This window comes from Dreissena polymorpha, chromosome 4 (genome assembly GCF_020536995.1).
Source record: "Dreissena polymorpha isolate Duluth1 chromosome 4, UMN_Dpol_1.0, whole genome shotgun sequence".
Taxonomy (NCBI): domain Eukaryota; kingdom Metazoa; phylum Mollusca; class Bivalvia; order Myida; family Dreissenidae; genus Dreissena; species Dreissena polymorpha.
The window spans coordinates 21,413,859-21,439,581 of NC_068358.1; the positions used below are offsets into that span (position 1 = coordinate 21,413,859).

At 37.4% G+C, this 25,723-nt stretch overlaps 2 protein-coding genes across 3 annotated transcripts in view; one reads left to right on the forward strand and one right to left on the reverse strand.

Annotated features, from left to right (window-relative positions):
* Positions 1-1,157: 1,157 nt before the first annotated feature.
* LOC127877888 (uncharacterized) lies at positions 1,158-2,619 on the reverse strand. The gene is made up of 2 exons (XM_052424209.1): positions 2,565-2,619; positions 1,158-2,253 (listed from the first exon to the last, which is right to left on the reverse strand). Exons 1-2 carry the CDS (start codon positions 2,565-2,567, stop codon positions 1,507-1,509), a joined length of 750 nt encoding a protein of 249 aa, XP_052280169.1. The 5' UTR covers positions 2,568-2,619; the 3' UTR covers positions 1,158-1,506.
* Positions 2,620-7,359: 4,740 nt separating this feature from the next.
* Positions 7,360-25,723, forward strand: part of LOC127877892 (thioredoxin-like) — a 31,389-nt gene continuing 13,025 nt past the window's right edge. Inside the window, exons 1-5 of one of the 2 annotated variants that reach the window (XM_052424217.1) lie at positions 7,377-7,635; positions 10,403-10,507; positions 12,611-12,670; positions 13,951-14,016; positions 15,703-16,042. In XM_052424217.1, the coding sequence (XP_052280177.1) occupies positions 7,612-7,635; positions 10,403-10,507; positions 12,611-12,670; positions 13,951-14,016; positions 15,703-15,765 (318 nt within the window). In that variant the 5' untranslated portion in view covers positions 7,377-7,611 and the 3' untranslated portion in view covers positions 15,766-16,042. Of the gene's footprint in view, positions 7,636-10,402; positions 10,508-12,610; positions 12,671-13,950; positions 14,017-15,702; positions 16,043-25,723 lie in introns of those variants that run through there. The other variant, XM_052424218.1, reaches the window with a different exon arrangement.

Below are 25,723 nucleotides of genomic sequence, written 5' to 3' on the forward strand. Positions count from 1 at the left end.
AAGTACGTTGACATAACGAAATAAAAAAGAATACAACAATGTATACATAAATGGTAATCCTTTTCGCACTGAGCTCACCGTACATCTTTGACAGCTTTACATTTTACGGAGCATAAATATATTGGTTCATCTTGTTTACGGAAAAAAACATATGCTTTTGTATTTCGTGACTGTGGCCTTAAGGAACTGTTGTTGTCAATTTTGCCTACACATCTACCGCTTGGTTATAGTTTTACAGGTTAGTTTATATATTTTGCCTCGGATTAAAACAACACAACTCAATATAGCCATAGTCAATATACGTGTTAGAAGAAACTGTAGCGGCCCGAACGAATTGAATTTGCAACACAAGGGAAATATTTATTATCAATGAGAAATCAATACGAACACATGTCTTCAAAAGTTAAAACTATTTAAACTATAATCAAATGCATTATATACAATTACTATTGATGCATTTCCCACGCTTGTGAAATATGTATTTCTCAATTTACTGAGGAAATATGTAACGGTATTTTCCCGACAGCAAACACGTATCCTTAGTTTATTTCGCTTAAATATAATTTTCAAGATTTCTAAGAAACAAAAAAGCATAACACTTTTTTTAAAAGGCTTCGGAACTACAATTGCGATTGCTACATATTATTGCCACATAATATTGCCACATATTATTGCCACATATTGTTGCCACATATTATTGCCACATATTATTGCAACATATTATAGCCACATATTGCCACATATTATTCCAGCGTTTGTGTTCAGGCTAATCAGTATTTTTTTCAAAAATATATTTGTGAAGTTCTTGCATCGTAAAAGCATGATAACGGTTGAAAAATAGGTCTGCGTTATCTATGCGTTTAAACGTATTATTTAGCTCGATTGCATTGCAATTATTATATATAATGGCATCACATGGCATTTAATGTCTTTAGAATTGATACCTTTATTTTCAATGGTATGTGAATTTACAGCATTTAATGTCTTTAGAATTGATACCTTTATTTTCAATGGTATGTGAATTTACAGCATACGCGCTTTGTGAAAAATTGGCCGTTACATATTGTGAAACTTCCAAATATAGTACAAACGATTGCCTTTGTTTGATATTTTTATTTTAATGATTTATTTTTACCAACAGCATTGTATCGACACATTATATAGCTACATGTTTATAGCGAGGTAGGTATTAAGAGTGAAACTTTTCAAATGTCGCATTCAATATATATATAATACACAGAATGAAAGGTCAACACTACTTCATCCGCCATCCTGGGAGATATGAACGGCATTTATATTGCGATGTCGATTCCCTTACAGAAACTGACACATGCCACACAATACTTGCTTTGTCCCAAAGCTCAACTCGAACAGCGCTGTGGACATAATCCGCACAGAAGAAATAGACACCAAATACTCAGAAAGGTTCCGAAACCGTCTGTCTGACATATACTCTGGATAAATGCTTTTCTAGCCAGCATCGATTGTTGAATCAGAAGCGATCAATTACGAGACATCTTCGAATGTATTCGAGCTTTCCTCGAAAGTCATTTCACTCCTATCCGTATCACCAGTATCGCGCTCCATGCCTTCCGTAGATGACACCACATTCTCGGCTTCTGATCTTTCAAATCCAGACCCAAGACCAACAGTGATTTTACCTTCAACTTCTACACCTGAACCAGTGATCTCTGTACTGTCCACTCCAGTATTAATCAACCCATCTGCGATTTCCTCCGTGCTTGTGTTTGTTTCCACATCCTGAACGTCAATGACACTTTCGGGTGCTTCTAACTCGATGCCATTCCATGAAACATCATCATTACCATCCATAGTTTCCAAACCTGACTCAGCGGCTTCACTCACGAGTTCTGTAATTTCAGCTGGAAGGGCACTCTCCGATTCTTCCGAACCACTTTCTGCCATAAAGAAATCTTCAATGGGCTCTTGTTGTTCTTGTTCTTGCTCTGTCAACCCATTTTCTGCTAGATCCTCAACAAATCTGTTATTCGAAGCTGCAAATAAGACTGGCTGGAAAAACCGCATCCAAGGTGCAATAAATGTGAAACCGCTAAGGTTGAAAAAGTTGGAAAAAGAAGATTGACTTTTCGGGTTCGTCACCTGCCTCATCGTCTGTTCTGAAGATTCTATTGAACGTTTGTGCAGAAATGTTTTGTTTGGAATCACTCGTGCATTGGTGATCCACGCCACGGTCAACAACGCGAGCAAATGTGTTATACGTCTGTTGGTAACCTTCAAAAACAATGAAATGCCAATAAATGAATGCTGTTTTTAAACAAGGATTTCGTCAAAAGTCAAGAATCACATTTGTAAACAATTTTTATAATGGCTTATTTAATGGCGTTGTTCTTAAATAAAACAAAATTACATTTGAAACAATGTAGTAAAGTTATATCAACATGTTTTATATTACATTTGTATCCTAAAGGGAAGAACTCGTTCATTGATGAGAAACAGTCAAGAAAAAAAATCAATGATAAAACCCAATAAATTTAAAAATTGCATATATAAAAGCATAGAATAAAAAAATATCCATTACCTACCATTTCGAGAGATGTAAGTAGATGGTTCACTAAACTGAATTCAAATGATTCCGGAACCGAGATTTTGTTGCTAATAAAGTGCGCCGCCGTAGCGCGAAAACACGAGTGCCACTCCAACTGAACACGTTTCGACAAGATGGATTAACAGGAAAACATGAATCTGTTGTCAGTTTTCTATTTTAAGAGCGTTCTACTTGTTTCCTCAATTAAAATTTAGATGACATGCATGTCTTAACACGGCAATGATCTATTTTAATAAGAAAGTTGATGTGATTTTCCTGTTCGCCTTATATAAAAAAAAGAAATTCAATGATGCAATACTATATACGTTAGACGTGCATGATGTTGTTCTTAGTGACGGTATTGCTGAAAAAAAGTTAATCATATTGGTGTTGGTGTTTTTTTGTGGTGAAGATGATGACGCTGATGTTGATGACGATTATTATGATGATAATGGTTATGATGACTTCGTGGATAATAACCGCATTTCCTTTAAAAAAATCATTTCAAAATACGAGACATATGCTAAACCTATAGTATATATCAGTCTACCGAATTTTGTGTTTTAATTTGAAAACTGTTCCGATAATTGTCTTCGTTTACTTTAACCTGACGAGAGGGTTTTGATAACAAGGGTGAAGGATGAACGGGGTTCACAGCGCTTTAAACACGGACAGATCAGAAAGTAAACACACTGTTAAGAACTTCACATAGCATACATCAAGTTATTGGAATAAATTGTTTTAAAAAGTTATTTGTCAAAAAGCTGCATTTACCGGCGTGTTTACATCTATTAACGTCTAATTTTGAACCTCACAAAGTCACGAAAAATATATGGGACGTGCTCTGTGAAAAGGGGGTTTATTGCATGTGCGTAAAGTACCGTCCCAGATTAGCCTGTACGGTCCGCACAGGCTAATAAGGGACGACATTTTTCGATTCAATGATATTTTTCGTTTTAATAAAATATCTTCTTAGTAAAACTGCATTTTAGCCGGAAAGTGTCAGTCCTGATTAGCCTGTTCGGACTGCACAGCCTAATCTGGGACGACACTATACGCACATGCATTAAATCCCCTTTACACAGAGCACGGCCCATGTGAAATGTGTGAGCCTTGCAGTTTGAGAGCAGATGGCCAAGAGCTCGCAAATAGCCTAGCACGTTATTAGGAAACGTTAAGAGATGGTAACGTTTCATATATTTTTTAAGAATGTGTATTTTCAGCAGAAGATTTCAAATGCATATTTTTTAATATCAGTGATATTTTAGCTCGCGCCGAAAAGATAAAATTGTACACTGCAATTACATTTCACAACAAATTTATCGATAAAAGAATGTAACGTATGTACAATTTTCATTCCAAACGATCTTATTAGTCCTTCTTATTTCCCCGCGCCCACTGAAAAGATTATTACAATTTAAAATCTTCATGACCGAACCCATTAATATATCTGTACCGAAATTGCTGCAAGTTATGTTTCTACAGTTTTAATCAGGCACTAAATAATAATAATTTTAGTTGTCGGTTTCACTAAATTAGTTTTCAATACGGAAAATTCTCATTAACATTCTTTGATAACTATATGTAGTTTTGTTTCCAATGTTTTGTTTATGAATCCAGTTAACATGTTTACAGTTTCTATGAATGTTTAACATTTCTTTTGTTATTACATTAATTTCATTTTCATAAATTGGAAAATGGGGGACAACTTTAACAAAATTTAACATAGCATTTACGAATTACTCTCCTTTTACTGCGATATTATGCATCCTAATACAGTGTACGTATGCATGTCATTTGCGTGTCTATTACTTTTTTCATTAAGTTCTATCGTATTTGTCTCTCACCAAGTTTGCACAAGTTTTATGAAATTGTGATTGTTGTGATTCAATAATATTTCCTCTGCTTGGAATTATTTATTACATGTAAACAATGTATTTTAAAGAACAGAGCCACTGAGATATGCAAGTTAACGTTATTTTAGGCGTTTATCTATATGCTCATGTATGTCAACTGTTTTTTATGTATGCATTTGCCTCCGGCCATGTACTGCGATGTCATGCGAGTATGGTCCAATTATAACGTGTGATATAAAATCAAAAGGTTTTTTATGTGTGAATATGTATCAGGTATTTCAAATATTAATTTTCAAGTCCGAGCTGTTTTGCTGAAAAAAACTTTGCATTTTTATTAGTTCGTTAAAAACATCATTTATTGACAAATTAAAAATGTAAATGAAAACTTATATACATTTGTATGGTCACGATTTAAACTTTTTAAATGGGTATCTATATTGCCATTTTTATAACAGATGAATCATAGCAGTAGATTGATAAACTTTTATTAAAGCTGGCGACACTCCCATGTGTTCGTGCGGGTATTCCTGCGTATGACGAGTGTACGTGAATGCATTTCGAACCTGGATTAACCCGATTTGTTGAAGACTCTGATGACGAGCCAACACCACAGCCTAATATTGTTTAAACTTTGATACATATCTGTAACCTGTGGATCTTTAATCTTTTCTACCTTTTGTTATTAGTATCTTTTTTAATTTCGAGTCGTCATAATTAAGTTGAGGTTTCATCGTGGCGAGTCATAGAAGCGAAATACCTGCCAGGTATGCTGCTTACAAACAAACGAACTCACACGCGCCGAGTAGGCTTGGGCACCATCTGCATAGATGAGAATAAAAAATACCAGACAATGAACAAGGCAGCTAGCCGTAGGATTCTTCAGTAGTGTCCTGCTAAAAGGATCGAACCAGGACAATGATTGAACGTTAGAAATAACCAGTTATTTCAAAATAGGAACAAGATGTCTAGCATATTCTCTCGGACAATGACAAACGTTTATTAAAGTTAATGCCATATTTAAATGCGTTGTCTTGATCTTATAAGCACGCGAAGTTTTATATAAACAGAAAACCTGCTAAAATTAATTAGAAAACACTTTATAAATGACATCAAGGCCCATGATTTGTTATTTAACATTACATTTCTGATTTCTTAAAATGGCATTCACAATGTGTTCACTTCAGAATAAAAATACAGCTCAACAGGTTAGCAATCCCTTAATGCCCCAGCCCGATGTCACAATATGAGAACGCGAGATCAGGCTGCGAGAACCCAATACTACAATTCGATATCAGGTAGTTAATATCGCGATCTGACATCTTAATATCATGTTCTTGCATTGTGGTTTTGCTTTATCGCCGTTTAAATCTCAAAACCCTTTAAAAGAAATCAAGACACGACATGAATAGACTGTATTGCGACATTACGATGCGAGGTGGCCAAAACACTATACCATATCGTTATAATTTAATCGCATCGTGATCACGCGTTCACGCCTTTCATTTCTTCCCCTTGAATAATGATCGTGCTCTGGTATTTAAGAGGTTTACAATGGTTAATGATGGACGGCTCTTACCAAATACCGTCGATGTATCTTTTTGCGCGATTTTTTCTAAATATTTATTACATTTAACTCCTCCAAGGCAACAGATATGACTTGGCGATTCAAATTTGCCTAGTGGTGTCATTAATCTACGTTCTTTGTAGGACTATCCTTGTTTAATGCATAAACTAGAATTGTTTTCTTAAATACGTTATGTTCAAACTATAAAATAGTAAGAACCTATTCGAAAAAATATGACACCAAGTGATTTCAATTTCAATTGCACGCAGGAATATGTGATTCAACTCGATCGAGAAACAACATTTATACGATATATGTGCATAAAATGGATGTGCAGAAGCAAAGAAGTATGCGGAAGTCACATAAAGTTGGCATCAAGCAGATGCATTTGCCGTTTTACAACACGAATGTTCTGGCGGACATTCTCTTGCATAGGAAGCATTCCAAAAGTACGAAAAATGTACCATATATTGATTTTTTGCAATAAATCTTCGGCTGATCCGTATTGGTAATAAATCATTTGTCGCCATATTGTAAACTTAAGTAGTTGAAGTCAGACTCGGGCCTATCGCGTTTGCAATCAACGACGGATATCCTTTTAATGATATTTCTTGTTAACATAGTTATTAAATAAGAATTCGTAAGATTGTTTATAGTGTAGGATAAATCAAATATCTATAAATACATAAGTGTTTCTTGATCGATCTTTGGATGAAAAGCAAGCCTCGCAGTGTAAAGCTCGCGTATAAACCTTTCTCGAACTTCTACGATAAATTTCAAGTACACAATGGTATAGTGTTCTCTACATTTTGACAAACAATACAATGCATTTGCAGGCCCAAAAATCACCCAATGATCCATTAATTAGCTATGTATTTACAGATCACCCAAGGATCTATTAATTAGCTATGTATTTACAGATCACCCAAGGATCCATTAATTAGCTATGTATTTACAGATCACCCAAGGATCCATTAATTAGCTATGTATTTACAGATCACCCAAGGATCCATTAATTAGCTATGTATTTACAGATCACCCAAGGATCCATTAATTAGCTATGTATTTATAGATCTTATGATCACCCAAAACTTCATGCAAATAACTCAGGCACGTTAGAGTTATTACGTCACATTGCTGTCAATGCTTTCGTACACAAGAATATTGATTTACTAACAATAATTGGACTAGAAAAATGCACTTCGTAATACGTTATAAGCATCTTTATCTCCAAATGCAGCCTATTTAGTATTAACCCGCGGTTGACCGTTACTCCCCATTTCTCACGTAAAGCTACGAGCATGTATATCAGCTACCATAATCTAATCCGATATCGGCTGGATTTTTCTATAGCGTGTTTTGACTACAACATAATTGGTTGCGTCAATAAGTTATTAAAAAGACTTACTGAAATAAGAACATGAAAACACGAGAATACCTCAAGCATATATCTTTACTTCAAGTTACTTGATATAAACATTACGGCTGGTACGATTTGCGCAGGCGCGTACTGTGTTGATCTGGTTACAATAACATAGTCTAGTTTCAATTCGATCTGACCGCTCACTTGCTTGACAAGCATACATTGGTGATTTTAATCTGGTGATACTTCTTTTAGGATCAACATGGTGAAATTTATTGAAAACCTGGTAAGTGTGTTGTTACATTCTGCTACGCAGCTTGAATTTATTAAATACGCTTGTAATTTTTAAAGCCTGTTAAAGCGTTTAATGTATGTTTTTGTATTTTCTTTGGTTTACGTTACAGCGTAGGCGATTGTACTTGCAGTTTACATTAATCGAGTTAACAGTTTGATTCCATGTTTTGTACTGGAAATAAATACGCAATTAATTACACGACGTTCAATTGAGAAATTTTGTAAGTTAATAAAGTAGGCATCGTGTCACGAGTTAAACATACGTGAACCACGTGTTTAAAGTTATTTATAGCAATGATAAAGCTAACGAGACCCATTTAATCTGGTTTCGTACATGAACTGTGAACTCTTCTTCGTTCAAATGGGTCTTCTGTCATGCGACTAGTGTAGTTTCAGACCAGCCAGTGCATTCGAAGTCTTGCGTCATAGCGTTATAGTTGACTTGTCTTCAGCTACGCTTATTTCCTATGGCACAAGACCCATTTTTGCATGACGCGAACATATAAATATAGATATGAACTCGTCTCTATATTCATATCGGGTTGTATTTAAATAGAATGTCATGAAATCCTTTTATATTGTATCACAGTCATTGTACCTATTGGGAGCAATTTTAGAAACGTGTGAATCTGTGTTTGTTGTAAGTTTTTTTTTATAAAAGTATGAACACGTGAAAGTTTATTTGCAATTTTCACCAGCCCGACTTGCGTAATGTTGTTTATTGTTGTTGTTTTTGTGTTTGTAAAAAAGTAACATCTTAGTTAGTTCAAGAGGCGTTAACTTTTCGTATCCGATAAACAATAGTTGTCATCGTCTGATTTCAATTAGATTGACCCCAGCCACTCCATTGTTGAATGCATTTGGGAAGTTTAAAATATGGTTAAATTCATGTGAAAACACCCCATCGACCGAATGGTTTATATTTATGGTATCGAGTGGAGAACATACATATGATAGCTATGCAACTGGGTAATATTGACCGGGATCATACATCGATTATGTGTGTACAGAACAATAGACGCTATCGATTGAAATTTCTTTCATTCATAAGGGGCGTCTTGCACTAAATAAACCGCACACGGGCGGGCTTTTTCTTCTTTTATTTATTGGGGGTGGGGTATATTTACAGCATTGTTTTGTTATCACATGGTATTTCGTAGGCTATTTCAGTTACTGCTTGTTAAGAACATAATACTGCTCTGAATTCTGTGCTATATTCTGCATAAGCATAACTGTTATAATCATCCCTGAAACATAGTGCAAACCAGTGCTGTAAGTTTCATTTTTGGGACTGCTAGGCAATCGAATTCCTAATTCATACATAATACGTTGTTGTGCAAAAATACATTCCACAAGTCCTGCAATACGCGTTTTTCTGTTGTTTGTTTATTGTAGTTTTTTGTGTTTTTGTTGAAAGCCGTGTTGAGTTTATCACTATGGATCCTGTTAACTTGCATGTGCTTCGAATGTTTCGATATATCTCAATTATGCGAATTTCATATTAAAATTAATGTACAATACAAAACATAACACGTTTAAATTCGTTGTAATCCGTACGTTTTACGTAAAACTAAAATTTTGTGTCATCGTGGGTTACTTTCAGTAAAGTGTTTGGTTAAGCAGATATACGCTACACAGAGAAGCATTGTGAACGATATTAAATACGGTTCACCATGGACTACACATGCGAGGATCGTTTGGTTACATTAAGGAACCTTCCACATAACTTTTGTGGGGCTTGTCTTGAAAGCATGTCTAGTGCCATTGGGCCGTTATCTTTGATTCCTAAATGGCAGTTCAATTTCAAAGCTTTAGCATGAGCACTTAAGGTTACATTACACTAAATCATTGTGTATCACTCCGTGGTTAAAGTAGTGCATGTTTCTGAAGATTTTTTTTAATTCTGATTTAAAAGCCATTTAGCGATTGCTTCCATGCTTTGATGGTTATTACCTGTATCCTTGCTGTGTCGCAATTTTTGGTACATTTCATTAGTGACAGTAGATTGAAAGATAAATGTTAAGAGTGCGTTTATTGAAGAACTGTGTCTATGTCGAAATCTCACTGCCTAAACCCTGTTTCCCCGAGGGTGTTTCCATTCGGGCGAATTTGATTTTTTTGTGCAATTATTGGAAGAGGACATATATGTCTTTAGAAATACTTTTAAAGTTGGCATGTTTGTAATGGGACCCTATAGGAACTGCTAGTTCTAATTCGCATCAGACAGCATTTAAGTATGAAACATTAACAATGGCAAGAACCATGCAAGTATGGTATCAAAGTTATGGCTCTTTTACTCTTTATTTCCAACAATTTACTAACACACCTTTAATATTTTGAATAATTATTACAACGAGAAGAAAATTTGCCTTACCTGGGATTCGAACCCGAGACGACTAAGTCTAATAAATTGTTGAAGTCACTTCCATTGAACAATTATAGCGATGGGGAGCAATTATTTATATTAACTGTTTTGGATGATATGTAATGATGAAGCGCAATTACGATAACGATATTAATATTATCACGATGATAATTATGGTGATGATGATGATGATGATGATAATGATGATGATGATGATGATGATGATGATGATGATGATGATGATGATGGTGATGTAGATGAGGATGATGATGATGATGATGATGATGATGATGATGATGATGATGATGATGATGATGATGATGATGATGATGATGATGATGATGATGATAATGATGATGATAATGAAGAAGAACTGCCATTGATCTGTTTTCAGGATGAGTTCAAGGATGTGATGAAGAACAGTCAAGGGAAACTAGTGGTGGTAGATTTCACTGCTTCGTGGTGCGGTCCATGCAAGCACATTGCTCCTAAGTTCGAGGTAGGTGGCCTACCAGTCAATGCAAGGTTGACCATTGCTCATGTAGCTAGCGCGCCAGTCCATGCAATGTTTACCATTGCTCATGTAGCTAGCACACCTGTACATGCTAGGTTTACCATTGCTCTTGTAGCTAGCGCGCCAGTCCATGCAAGGTTAACCATAGCTCATGGAGGTAGCGTACCAGTCCATGCAAGGTTAACCATTGCTAATGTAGGAAGCGTACCAGTCCATCTAAGGAATACCATTGCTCAAGTAGGTGGCGCGCCAGTCCATGCAATGTTAACCATTGCTCATGCAGATAGCGTACTAGTCCATGCAAGCTTAAGAATTGCTAATGTAGGTAGCGTACCAGTCCATCCAAGGAATACCATTGCTCATGTAGCTAGCGCGCCAGTCCATGCAATGTTAATCATTGCTCATGTAGGTAGCATACCAGTCTATGAGATGTTAAGAATTGCTCATGTAGCTACAGTACCAGTCCATGCAAGGTTAACCATTGCTAATGTAGGTAGTGTACCTGAGTCCATGCAGGGTTTACCATTGCTCATGTAGGAAGCATACCAGTCTATGCAAGGTTAACCATTGCTCATGTAGCTACCATACTAGTCCATGCAAGGTTAACCATTGCTAATGTAGGCAGCGTACCAGTCCATCCAAGGAATACCATTGCCCATGTAGCTATCGCGCCAGTCCATGCAATGTTAACCATTGCTCATGTGGGTAGCGTACCTGTACGCAAGGTTAAGCATTGCTTGTGGAGATACCGTACCAGTCCATGCAAGGTAAACCGTTGCTAATGTAGGTAGCGTACCAGTCTATGCAAGCTTTAGCATTGCTCAGGTAGCTACCGTACCAGTCCATGCAAGGTTAACCATTGCTGATGTAGGTAGCATACCAGTCCATCCAAGGAATACCATTGCTCATGTAGCTAGCGCGCAAGTCCATGCAATGTTTACCATTGCTCATGTGGGTAGCGTACCAGTACGCAAAGTTAAGAATTGCTCGTGGAGATACCATACCAGTCCATGCAAGGTAAACCGTTGCTAATGTAGGTAGCGTACCAGTCCATGCAAGGTTTACCATTGCTCATGTAGGTGGCGCGCCAGTCCATGCAAGCTTATGCATTGCTCATGTAGCTACTGTACCAGTCCATGCAAGGTTAACCATTGCTGATGTAGGTAGCGTACCAATCATTCCAAGGAATACCATTGCTCATGTAGCTTGCGCGCCAGTCCATGCAATGCTAACCATTGCTCATGTAGGTAGCGTACCAGTCTATGCAAGCTTAAGCATTGCTCGTGTAGGTAGCGTACCAGTCCATGCAAGGTTAACCATTGTTCATGTAGCCAGTAGGAAGCGTACCAGCCCATACAAGTTTAACCATTGCTAATATAAGTAACCTATCAGTCCATGCAAGATTAACACTTGCCCATGTGTTTTAATAATCATACTTGTGTCAACAGACAATGCATGAGTCCTCGCCTCGTTTTCAAGATAACATTTGCTAAATTTTCGTCAATTTATTTTTCATTTATTTGATTTAAGGCTGATATAATGACATCTTGTTTGAGTTACATACTTTTTTCCCCATTTCCTCACACTCAACGCGATCTGTGATGATGAAAACATGAATGAAATTGAAAATGCAGGTTTAAGGAGACTATGCCTGAATGACAAATTGAGTGTCGACAAGTTCATACTGTTTACAAAATTAGCAATAGGCGCACGGTTTCGGTCTCGTAAAATACATTCATTCAATATTGAATAAAAGTGCTAGCTTTGTATGGTAGAAGGATCTCATTTTTAAGTGTGCGCAATTGATGACAAGAAAGTTAGACATTGTCTGCCATGTTTTACTACTTACCCTTCAGCGTTCAATCATATTTACACTCAAACGGCATCAATCACTGACACCTTTGCAATCAGAAAAAGCCATATTATCTCGTATATAGCAGGAATATCCATTATGATGAATTTCAAATAGATTACAGCATATGCTATAAGCAACGTCGATGGATATGTTTGCCTTTACCCACAGCAATTATACTGCGACTGATATAATGCGACATGGCTTTATTTAATACATATCCATATTATTTTCAGCAACTTTCGAAGGACAACACAGACGTCCTCTTTTTCAAGGTTGACGTCGATGCAAATAGCGTAAGTAACATATATTACGCAAAATATGATATATATATATATATATATATATATATATATATATATATATATATATATATATATATATATATATATATATATATATATATATATATATAATCCAAAAGGACTGGGTGGATAAATGTTATATGAAAATCAAAAGGACTGGTGAAATATAACATCCATAAGATGCCAATATGGCATCAAATTTCTTTGCACATATGCTGACTGACCTCTTTAACTTTCAATTGGAGGTCATGTGTATATGCTTATTGTAAAAAATAAATTAAAATTGTTGCATGTTGATAATGGTCGCTTTCTTTAACAAAACTTATATTTTTTCAGATTTAATTATTTTTAACCTGTGATTTTTTTTTGGCCCAAAATAACAGTCTCTTACAGGCTGTTTCCCAACTGCAAAATGTAGAAAAAGGCTGTTTCCCAATTGCAAAATATAGCATTTTCCCCAAACATGTGACCAAAATTTCCCCCAAAATATGCCAAATTTTCCCAATAAACTAAATAATTGGTTTATTGAGTTTATTATACAGTAATTTAATTGCCTTACACTTTATACTATAAATTTTAGAAAGCATGCATTAAAAACAATTGGTATACTGTACTTTATGATCATATAAATAATGTTTAATTTTTCCGGTTTGCATGGACTACCGCGCTTTTTTCCCAATCCAAAAGGCACAGGCTATTGAATATAAACTTTAAAGGGACCGTTATCCGCGATTGACGGCAAAAAGTTCTAAAATACCATGTGTTTTTTTAATTATTAGTTTATACTGATTAAAATATCACGACTGGTATATTACATTACTTGAAAAAAAGTTAATATTTTCGGTATATTCAATAATAAAATTTCGCGATGTGAAATCGAAAGTACATCGCGAAAATAGGTGACATAACGATATACACACTACAAATAACGCAAGTACATTGATCATTTTATATATATAATATATACAATTCACTACGCATGTTTAATTTGCATTCCTGGCCTGGGTTTACCACTGACTATCACGATCAATCTACTTGCGTTATTTATAGTTAACTGGTAGTTACCTGGTACATGTACCCAGTAAAATTTATTACCGAATATACTGAAAATATGAAAACTTAACTATTTTTGTCCAAGTAATGTAATATACCAGTCGTGATATTTTAATCAATATAAACTAATATTTGTAAAAAAAATCGGTATGTTAGAGCTTTTCTTTTTTCGTCAATCGCGGATTACGGCCCCTTTAACACGCGGGACACTCTTGCAGGAGACATCCGCAGACCAAGAAATCAGCTGTATGCCGACGTTTAAGTTCTACAAAAACGGTGAAGTGGTCAGTATTCATGCACGCCTCTATGATTAATAAGTTGTTGTTTATCGTTTCTGTCATAATCTATTGCGATCATATAGTTGTGTCAATTTTAATTGTCTGAGTTTCACATATCTCTAACTTTAAAATGGAAAAGAAAAAATAAAGGTTAAACGTTCGCTTATTGGAAACTCACACTGTTGTTAATGTACAAATGCGTACTTAAATAGTGTAAAGAATTATATATCGGATAAAAACTACACATGTGCGTAAGTAAACGGCGATTATTTCTACAAAAATTATTAGAAATATTCTAAAAGAGTTGTCTGAAAAAAGAATTAATTTTTGTTGAACCCATACAAAAAAAGTAGAAGTGTTGCATGTCAATACCTTTATTTTCTTCAACGGTACAACTCCTTCTAACACTGACTGAGTTCATGGATGTGTTTTATGTAAATGTATGGGTTCGGTAGAAAACGGAAACAATTCTGTTAATTAACCAGTCAAATTCGATCCGTACCTTCTCTTGTAATAGTTTAATAAATGTTGACGTACCGGTACTCATTAAAAAAATTGGTAATTGAATTTTATTAATGTAAGGATCAAATGATGAAATGGACGTAATAGGAAGACGCCAGTCGGACGTATTGTTCAGATGTATTAAACTTGTAAACTTATATAATAATGTAACGCGATGGGTTGTTGGTGGTGGGGGGGGGGGCATTTTAATGGTTCCTACAATCATATAACGCATTTCTTAACGGGGCCTTATCAAAGATTTTGGTATGTTTTGAAGTTTGTTATTTAATGCTTTATATTGATAAATGTAAACATTGGATATAAAAAGCTCCAGTAAAAATTTTAAGAATAAAATTTAAAAAAGAAAAAAAAAGGTAACCATCAGCAGGGCTCGAACCACTGACCCCTAGAGTCCTGGAGCAAAAAGTCAGCGACATAGACCCCTCGGCCATCCTTCCGTATGCAATACCATATGTATTTTATACTTAATATAAATAATCCTCGTAGTTTCGCAAAATATAACGACAACAACAGAACTCGCCAAATTATTAATTCGTTTCGTGTTGCTACGCTTTATAATTTTCGGTTATTTAAATCGTCAAAAGATGCATATAATGGCTATTTTAGAGCATGATAAATGTTCAGTATTACTGTTTCCTCAAAAATATCATAACTACAACGAACATTTGCGAATCTGAGACAACTTTTTTCAGTTTTGTCAATTTACCCAAACGTGAAAAGGCCTCTGATTTGTGTGTGTTTATTATTCGACGTTTGGAATAAGCATTAACCGATACTCATTTGGTGATTGAATTTTCATAACCAAACGCGGTAACATGCACTTGGTTTGCGTCCGTCTGTGCTCATATGCGTGCGTCCGTCCGTGCTCACATGCGTGCATCCGTCCGTGCTCACAAACGAGCATCCGAACGTACAAAGGTCCCAACAATTTTTATCCACTGTAGAATGTGTCCAAAAATTGTGTGTGTATAACTTCCCTTTTACTTTTGGTTGAATCTTCAACGAAATATAGAACTATAAAAAACATATACACATTTTAGATATGCGTGTTCCACTTTGTTTTTTTTCTGGATCTGCCATTAATTAATCTTGAAGTAAGTAGATGGTCAATACGAGACGATGAATGCAATTCAATCCTAAGTTAACGATGTATTCCGATGTGTGTTCCAGCTCCACGTCATGGAAGGTGCCGATGAAAAAGGGCTCGTGGCAAAAATCTTGGAGCTGAAGTAATCAGCAGCCGTCGTTATGGTGACAAATGGCAGCCTGGCTCTGTGCAAGTCCTTCAGAGGTCTTTATTGAATATATTTGTATAGACTGATGACTGTATCTCCTTTACTTTATGTCATGAAGCTGATTATTTAAGTTGATTTATTTATTGAGATGGCCCTATATTGTATATGTGATGTGTAAGGTTATGTTTGACAATGTCGTTTTATTTTCATATCACATTTCATTATTTTAAATTCAACTGTAAAACTTGGTGTATCAAAATAGAAGTCTTTTTTCATCTAGTTTTGTTATGAATATTTTGAATGCATGGTGAACGGTGTGGCGGGAAAAGGTATATAGGATAAAGAAGGTGAAGCAAAACAACTTGGACGCTTATACTGGTGCTTCTAAAACGCTGGAAGCTGTACAACTAAAGATCAAGAATTACTAACGTTAGTTTTAGCTCACCTGAGCACAACGTGCTTATGGTGAGCTTTTGTGATCGCCTTTTGTCCATCATGCATTGTCCGTTGTGCGGCGTCAACATTTGCCTTGTTAACTCTCTAGAGGCTACATTTAGTGTCCAATCTTCATGAAATTTGATCAGAAGATTGGTCTTAATTATATCTTGTATGAGTTCGAAAATGGTTACGTTTGCTTAAAAAACATGGCTGCCAAAGGGCGGGGCATTTTTCCTTATATGGCTATAGTAAAACCTTGTTAACACTCTAGAGGCCACATTTATTGTCTGATCTTCATGAACTTGGTCAGAAACTTCATCCCAATAATATCTTGGACGAGTTCGAAAATGATGCCGGTTGGTTGAAAAACTTGGCCGCCAGTGGGTGGGGCATTTTTCCTTATTTGGCTATAGTAAAACCTTGTTAACACTCTAGAGGCCACATTTATTTTCAGATCTTCATAAAACTTGCTCAGAAGATTTGTCCCAATGATATCTTGGATGAGCTAAAAAATGGTAACCTATGCTGAAAAAACATGGCTGCCAAGGGGCGGGGCATTTTTCCTCACATGGCTATACATGTATATAGCTATAGTAAAATCTTGTTAACACTCTAGAGGCCACATTTATTGTCCAATCTTCATGAAACTTGGTCAGAAGATAAATCCTAATAATGTCTTGGTAGAGTTCGAAAATGATGCCGGTTGGTTAAAAAACATGGCCGTCAGGGGGCGGGGCATTTTTAGCTCACCTGTCAAGAAGTGACATGGTGAGCTTATGTGACCGTGTGATGTCCGGCGTCCGTTGTGCCCGCATGTGTGCATGCGTGTGTCCGTCAACAATTTGTTTGTGTAGACAGTAGAGGTCACAGTTTTCATCCAATCTTTGTGAAATTTGGTCAGAATGTTTATCTTGATAAAATCTGGGTTGGGATTGTATTTGGGTCATCTGGTGTCAAAAACTAGGTCACTAGGTTAAATAATACAAAAACCTTGTGTAAACAATAGAGGTCACAGTTTTCATCCAATCTTTATGAAATTTGGTCAGAATATATTAATTGATGAAATCTGGGTTGGGATTGTATATGAGTCTGATAGAATTTTTGTTGATGTAGCAAGGTTAGTCAGATGAGATTTTTCCTTATATGGCTATATATGGCTAAAGAAAAATCTTGTTAACAATCTAGAGGCTACATTTATTGTCCGATCTTCATGAAACTCGGTCAGAAGATTAATCCCAATAATATCTTGGACGAGTTGAAAAATGATGCCGATTGGTTGAAAAACATGGCCACCACGGGGGTGGGGCATTTTTTCTTATATGGCTATTGTAAAACCTTGTTAACACTCTAGAGGTCACATTTATTTTCCGATCATCATGAAACTTGGTTAGAAGATTTGTCCCAATGATATCTTGGACGAGTTCGAAAATGGTTTTGGTTTCTTTGAAAACATGGCCACCAGGGGCGGGGCATTTTTTTCTTATATGGCTATATATGGCTATAGTAACACCTTGTCTCGATGCCATATTCATTGTCTAATCTTCATGAAATATGGTCTTAATGATATTTTGGATGGGTTTGAAAATAATTATTTTTGCTTGAAAAACATGGCTTTCAAGGGGCGGGGCATTTTTCCTTATATGGCTATAGTTAAATCTTGTTAACACTCTAGAGGCCACATTTACTGTCCGATCTTCATGAAACTTGGTCAGAAGATTCATCCCGATAATATCTTGGACGAGTTCAAAAATGATGCCGGCTGGTTGAAAAATATGGGTGTCAGGGGGCGGGGCATTTTTCCTTTTATGGCTATAGTAAAACCTTCTTAACACTCTAGAGGCCACATTTATTTTCCGATCTTCATGACACTTGGTCAGAAGATTTGTCCCAAACATATCTTGTTATCTCAGGTGAGCGACTTTGGGCCTTTTATGCCCTCTTGTTTAGTGATTGTTAAGCTAAGCACATTTTCTAAAGTTGTGGGGACACTGGTATTTCCATGACATTTTCACGTCAAGAAGATGTATTATATGTGTATATCTTCATAATAATTTTGCTTGACATCTTACAACTTCAAGAGTGATGGAAAATCTCTGAAATGTGAAAACTACCAATGATAATTGATAAATAATTTAGGGATGCAAGAGGTTACAAAAATCATTAACCGGTTAACCTTTTTCCGTAACCGGTTATTAACCTTACCGTAAGTAGTTAAAATTATTTAGAGTACATAACAAAGTCATACCGCTCCAGCCGCTCTGTCGAAACAAAAGTAATTTCATATTTAAACTCGCTTGCGTTGATAACATGCTCGTTTCGTAATAAAATGTATTATACAATTAACTAACATAATTTTGTAAATGTATGCTACACATATTATTTATTTTTCCTGCGTAAATGCATAGGAGAAAAAACAACACTACACAATGTTCATTGTCACTTGTTATTAACTTAGTTTTGGTAGGGCCGCTTATATTACGTTCGCGTCATATCGCTCACAAAAATGGTGTGTTCCTTTGTTCATTCTGTCTTAATTTTTGAAGCTCAGATTGGCTTAAATTTAAAAATGATTTTCCCTTTCAATTCGACGTAAAGCGGGTCATGTGTGTTCACCGAATCCGCATCTCTTCTTAGTTGATAATTGCATATTTTGTTGTTTGCATTTTAGCGTTGGTAGCCGAAGTAGTATCGTTTGATTTTCATTATACAGTTTAAAATGTGGGTCAAATAAATGACACGAATACAAATTAAATTAATTTTGAACAAAAATATAAGTAGAATATTTAATAAAATCAGTATATTTATTTATTTAATAGCGAAGCAAGTAAGTATTATGATCCCAAATACTGCTAGTAACGTATGTTTGTTTACGTACCATTGCGCGCAAATAATAAGCAATTACACAAATACTAAATTTAACTGTTTTATATGCTTAATATTTTTAATTTTACCCGCTCACTGGGAAATGACGCATACGAGATGAAGGCTAAATAGGCTGCATGCACGGGGCCGATCCTAATTAAAAGTCCCGGCCGAAACTAGTTCAGCCCGATGGGCAGTCGACGGCTGGTCAGCGTGCACTAGGTCTCTTCCGGGGGATAACTCTTGTTCGTCCGAAAGGGGCCCTTAAGGGACATACCCGCTCACAGGCAAAAATGTCGCGTAATACGCTAAATAGGTTGCACCTGGCTCCGATCCTAATTAAAAGTCCCGGCCGATACTAGGTCAGCCCGACAGGCAGTCGACGGCTGGTCAGCGTGCACTAGGTCTCTTCCGGGGGATAACTCTTGTTCGTCCGAAAGGGGCCCTTAAAGGGGCATACCCGCTCACTGGGAAATGATGCATACGAGATGAAGGCTAAATAGGCTGCATGCACGGGGCCGATCCTAATTAAAAGTCCCGGCCGAAACTAGTTCAGCCCGATGGGCAGTCGACGGCTGGTCAGCGTGCACTAGGTCTCTTCCGGGGGATAACTCTTGTTCGTCCGAAAGGGGCCCTTAAAGGGGCATACCCGCTCACTGGGAAATGACGCATACGAGATGAAGGCTAAATAGGCTGCATGCACGGGGCCGATCCTAATTAAAAGTCCCGGCCGAAACTAGTTCAGCCCGATGGGCAGTTGACGGCTGGTCAGCGTGCACTAGGTCTCTTCCGGGGGATAACTCTTGTTCGTCCGAAAGGGGCCCTTAAAGGGGCATACCCGCTCACAGACAAAAATGTCGCGTAATACGCTAAATGGTTGCACCTGGTTCCGATCCTAATTAAAAGTCCCGGCCGAAACTAGGTCAGCCCGACAGGCAGTCGACGGCTGGTCAGCGTGCACTAGGTCTCTTCCGGGGGAAAACTCTTGTTCGTCCGAAAGGGGCCCTTAAAGGGGCATACTCGCTCACTGGGAAATGACGCATACGAGATGAAGGCTAAATAGGCTGCATGCACGGGGCCGATCCTAATTAAAAGTCCCGGCCGAAACTAGTTCAGCCCGATGGGCAGTCGACGGCTGGTCAGCGTGCACTAGGTCTCTTCCGGGGGATATCTCTTGTTTGTCCGAAAGGGGTCCTTAAAGGGGCATACCCGCTCACAGGCAAAAATGTCGGGTAATACGCTAAATAGGTTGCACCTGGCTCCGATCCTAATTAAAAGTCCCGGCCGATACTAGGTCAGTCCGACAGGCAGTCGACGGCTGGTCAGCGTGCACTAGGTCTCTTCCGGGGGATAACTCTTGTTCGTCCGAAAGGGGCCCTTAAAGGGGCATACCCGCTCACTGGGAAATGACGCATACGAGATGAAGGCTAAATAGGCTGCATGCACGGGGCCGATCCTAATTAAAAGTCCCGGCCGAAACTAGTTCAGCCCGATGGGCAGTCGACGGCTGGTCAGCGTGCAGTAGGTCTCTTCCGGGGGATAACTCTTGTTCGTCCGAAAGGGGCCCTTAAAGGGGCATACCCGCTCACAGGCAAAAATGTCGCGTAATACGCTAAATAGGTTGCACCTGGCTCCGATCCTAAACAAAAGTTCCGGCCGAAACTAGGTCAGTCCGACAGGCAGTCGACGGCTGGTCAGCGTGCACTAGGTCTCTTCCGGGGGATAACTCTTGTTCGTCCGAAAGGGGCCCTTAAAGGGGCATACCCGCTCACAGGCAAAAATGTCGCGTAATACGCTAAATAGGTGGCACCTGGCTCCGATCCTAATTAAAAGTCCCGGCCGATACTAGGTCAGCCCGACAGGCAGTCGACGGCTGGTCAGCGTGCACTAGGTCTCTTCCGGGGGATAACTCTTGTTCGTCCGAAAGGGGCCCTTAAATGGGCATACCCGCTCACTGGAAAATGACGCATACGAGATGAAGGCTAAATAGGCTGCATGCACGGGGCCGATCCTAATTAAAAGTCCCGGCCGAAACTAGTTCAGCCCGATGGGCAGTCGACGGCTGGTCAGCGTGCACTAGGTCTCTTCCGGGGGATAACTCTTGTTCGTCCGAAAGGGGCCCTTAAAGGGGCATACCCGCTCACAGGCAAAAATGTCTCGTAATACGCTAAATAGGTTGCACCTGGCTCCGATCCTAATTAAAAGTCCCGGCCGAAACTAGGTCAGCCCGACAGACAGTCGACGGCTGGTCAGCGTGCACTAGGTCTCTTCCGGGGGATAACTCTTGTTCGTCCGAAAGGGGCCCTTAAAGGGGCATACCCGCTCACTGGGAAATGACGCATACGAGATGAAGGCTAAATAGGCTGCATGCACGGGGCCGATCCTAATTAAAAGTCCCGGCCGAAACTAGTTCAGGCCGATGGGCAGTCGACGGCTGGTCAGCGTGCACTAGGTCTCTTCCGGGGAATAACTCTTGTTCGTCCGAAAGGGGCCCTTAAAGGGGCATACCCGCTCACAGGCAAAAATGTCGCGTAATACGCTAAATAGGTTGCACCTGGCTCCGATCCTAATTAAAAGTCCCGGCCGAAACTAGGTCAGCCCGACAGGCAGTCGACGGCTGGTCAGCGTGCATTAGGTCTCTTTCGGGGGATAACTCTTGTTCGTTGTATGTTTCAACCAATGTATGAAATAGGCTAAATAGGCTGAAAATGCTATTAAATAGGCTAAATAGACTAATTAGGATGTACCGTATGTTTCAACATTTGTACTACACTTTCTAAATAGGCTGAAAGGCTGTTTAATAGAATAATTGGCTTAATACGATGTATGTTTCAAGCTATGGCTTAATAGTTTGAAAAGGCTGTTAAATACGCTAAACAGGCTAAATATGATTTATGTTTCAACCTATGTTCTAAACTTTCTAAATAGGCTAAAAAGTCTGTTAAATATGCTAAATATGCTAAATAGGATGTATGTTTCAACCTTTATACTAAATAGGCTGTTAAATAGGCTAAATCGGCTAAATAGGATGCATGTTTCAACCTATGTACTAAACAGGCTTAATATGCTAAATAGGCTGAAAATGCTGTTAACTATGTACTTAATAGGCTAAATAGGCTGAAAATGCTGTTAAATAGGCTAAATATGCTAAATAGGATGTATGTTTCAACCTATGTACTAAATAGGCTAAATAGGATAAATAGGCTGAAAAGGCTATTACATAGGCTAAATAGGCTAAAATAGGCTAAATAGGCTATATAGGATGAAAATGCTGATAAATATGCTAAATAGGCTACATAGGATGTATGTTTCAACCTATTTACTAAATAGGCTAAATAGGCTAAAATAGGCTAAAAAGGCTGAAAAGGCTGTTAAATTGGCTAAATAGGCTAAATAGGATGTTTGTTTCAACCTATGTACTAAATAGGCTAAATAGGCTGAAAAGGCTGTTCAATAGGCTAAATAGGCTAAAAATGCTGTAAAATAGGCTAAATAGGATGTATGTTTCAACCTATGTACTAAATAGGCTAAAATAGGCTTAAAAGGCTGAAGAGGCTGTTAAATTGGCTAAATAGGCTAAATAGGATATTTGTTTCAACCTATGTACTAAATAGGCTAAATAGGCTAAATAGGCTTACTTCACACACGTCCACACATGCCGCGTCTGCAACGTTAGATGCTGATTGGTGTAGGGCGGGGTTAACCGAAGGTTAGCATAATTATGACTGACGGCTGGACATTACAACGTCTATTAACGTCTAATTTTGAACCACACAAAGTCACAAAAAATATATTGGACGTGCTCTGTGAAAAGGGGGTTTATTGCATGTGCGTAAAGTACCGTCCCAGATTAGCCTGTACAGTGCGCACAGGCTAATAAGGGACGACATTTTTCGATTCATTGATATTTTTCGTTTTAACAAAATATATTCTTAGTAAAACTGCATTTTAGCCGGAAAATGTCAGCCCTGATTAGCCTGTTCGGACTGCACAGCCTAATCTGGGACGACACTATACGCACATGCATGAAATCCCCTTTACACAGAGCACGGCCCATGTGAAATGTGTGAGCCTTGCAGTTTGAGAGCAGATGGCCACGAGCCCGCAAATAGCCTAGCACTTTATTAGGAAACGTTAAACGGTGGTAACGTTTCATATATTTTTAAGAATGTGTATTTTCAGCAGAAGATTTCAAATGCATATTTTTAATATCAGTGATATTTTAGGTCGCGCCGACAAGATAAAATTGTACACTGCAATTACATTTCACAACAAATTTATCAATAAAAGAATATAACGTATGTATAATTTTCATTCCAAACTATCTTATTAGTCCTTCTTATTTCCCCGCGCCCACTGAAAAGCTTATTACAATTTAAAATCTTGATGACCGAACCCATTTATATATCTGTACCGAAATTGCTGCAAGTTATGTTTCTACAGTTTAAATCAGGCACTATATAATAATAATTTTAGTTGTCTGTTTCACTAAATTTGTTTTCAATACGGGAAATTCTCATTAACATTCTTTGATAACTATATGTAGTTTTGTTTCCAATGTTTTGTTTATGAATCCAGTTAGCATGTTTACAGTTTCTATAATTTTTTAACATTTCTTTTGTTATTACATTAATTTCTTTTTCATAAATGAAACATATGGAACATGGGGGACAACTTTTATCAAAATTTAACAAAGCATTTTCGAATTACTCGCCTTTTACTGCGATATTATGCATCCTTATACAGTGTACGTATGCATGTCATTTGCGTGTCTATTACTTTTTTCATTAAGTTCTATCGTCTCTCATCAAGTTTGCACAAGTTTTATGAAATTGTGATTGTTGTAATTCAAAAATATTTTCTCTGCTTGGAATTATTAATTACATGTAAAAAATGTATTTTTAAAACAGAGCAACTGAGATATGCAATTTAACGTTATTTTAGGCGTTTATCTATATGCGCATCATTTATGTCCACTGTTTTTTATGGTGCATTTGCATCTGTGCCTCCGGCCTTGTACTGCGATGCCACGCGAGTATGGTCCAATTATAACGTGTGATATAAAATCAAAAGGTTTTTTATGTGTGACTATGTGTCAGGTATTTCAAATATTAATTTTCAAGTCCGAGCTGTTTTGCTGAAAAAAACTCTGCATTGCGATTACTTCGTTAAGAACATCATTTATTGACAAATTACAAAATGTAAATGAAAACTGATATACATGCGTATGGTCACGATTTAAACTTTTTAAATGGGTATCTATATTGCCATTTTTATAAAAAAAAAATGAATCATAGCAGTAGATTGATAAACTTTTATTAAAAACTGGGGCGATTTAGCCTTTTGTGACGTATAGTCACGTATTTAGCTGGCGACACTCCCATGTGTTCGTGCGGGTATGCCTGCGTATGACGAGTGTACGTGCATGCATTTCGAACCTGGATTAACCCGATTTGTTGAAGACTCTGATGACGAGCCAACACCACAGCCTAATATTGTTTAAACTTTGATACATAGCTGTAACCTGTGGATCTTTAATCTTTTCTACCTTTTGTTATTAGTATCTTTTTTAATTTCGAGTCGTCATAATTAAGTTGAGGTTTCATCGTGGCGAGTCATGGAAGCGGAATACCTGCCAGGTATGCTGCTTACAGACAAACGAACTCACACGCGCCGAGTAGGCTTGGGCACCATCTGCATTAGATGAGAATAAAAAATACCAGACAATGAACAAGGCAGCTAGCCGTAGGATTCTTCAGTAGTGTCCTGCTAAAAGGATCGAACCAGGACAATGATTGAACGATTGCAGTAACCAATTATTTCAAAATAGGAACAAGATTTCTGGTATATTCTTTCGGACAATGACAAACGTTTATTAAAGTAAATGCCATATTTAAATGCGTTGTCTTGATCTTATAAGCACGCGAAGTTTTTAATTAGAAAACACGTTACAAATGACATCACGGCCCATGATGTGTTATTAAACATTACATTTCTGATTACTTAAAATGGCATTCATAAAGTGTTCACTTCAGAATAAAAATACCACTCAACACGTTAGCAATCCCCTAAAGGGATGTTTTCACGGTTTGGTAAATTGACAAAATTGAAAAAAGTTGTTTCAGATTCGCAAATTTTCGTTTTAGTTATTATATTTGTGAGGAAACAGTATTACTGAACATTTACCAAAGTCCAATATAGCCATTATATGTATCTTTTGACGATTTGAAAACCTAAAAAATATAAAGCATTGCAACGCGAAACGATTGAATAATTTGAAGGGTTCTGTTGTTGTCGTTTAAATTTACGAAACTACGAAGATTGCTTATATAAGGTATAAAATACTTAACTTGTGTAAACCCGGCGGAATAGCCGAGAGGGCTAATAAATTTTTACTTCAGACTAACTCCAGGACTCCGGGGATCACTGGTTCGAGCCCTGGTACCGGCTACTTTTTTTCCCTTTTTTAAATTTTATTCTTGATTTTTTACTGGAGCTTTACATTTATCAATATAAAGCATTTAATGACAAACTTCAAAATATGCCAAAATCTGTGAAAAGGCCCCGTTAATGCCCCACCCCGATGTCACAATATGAGAACGCGAGATCAGGCTGCGAGAACCCAATACTACAATTCGATATCAGGTAGTTAATAT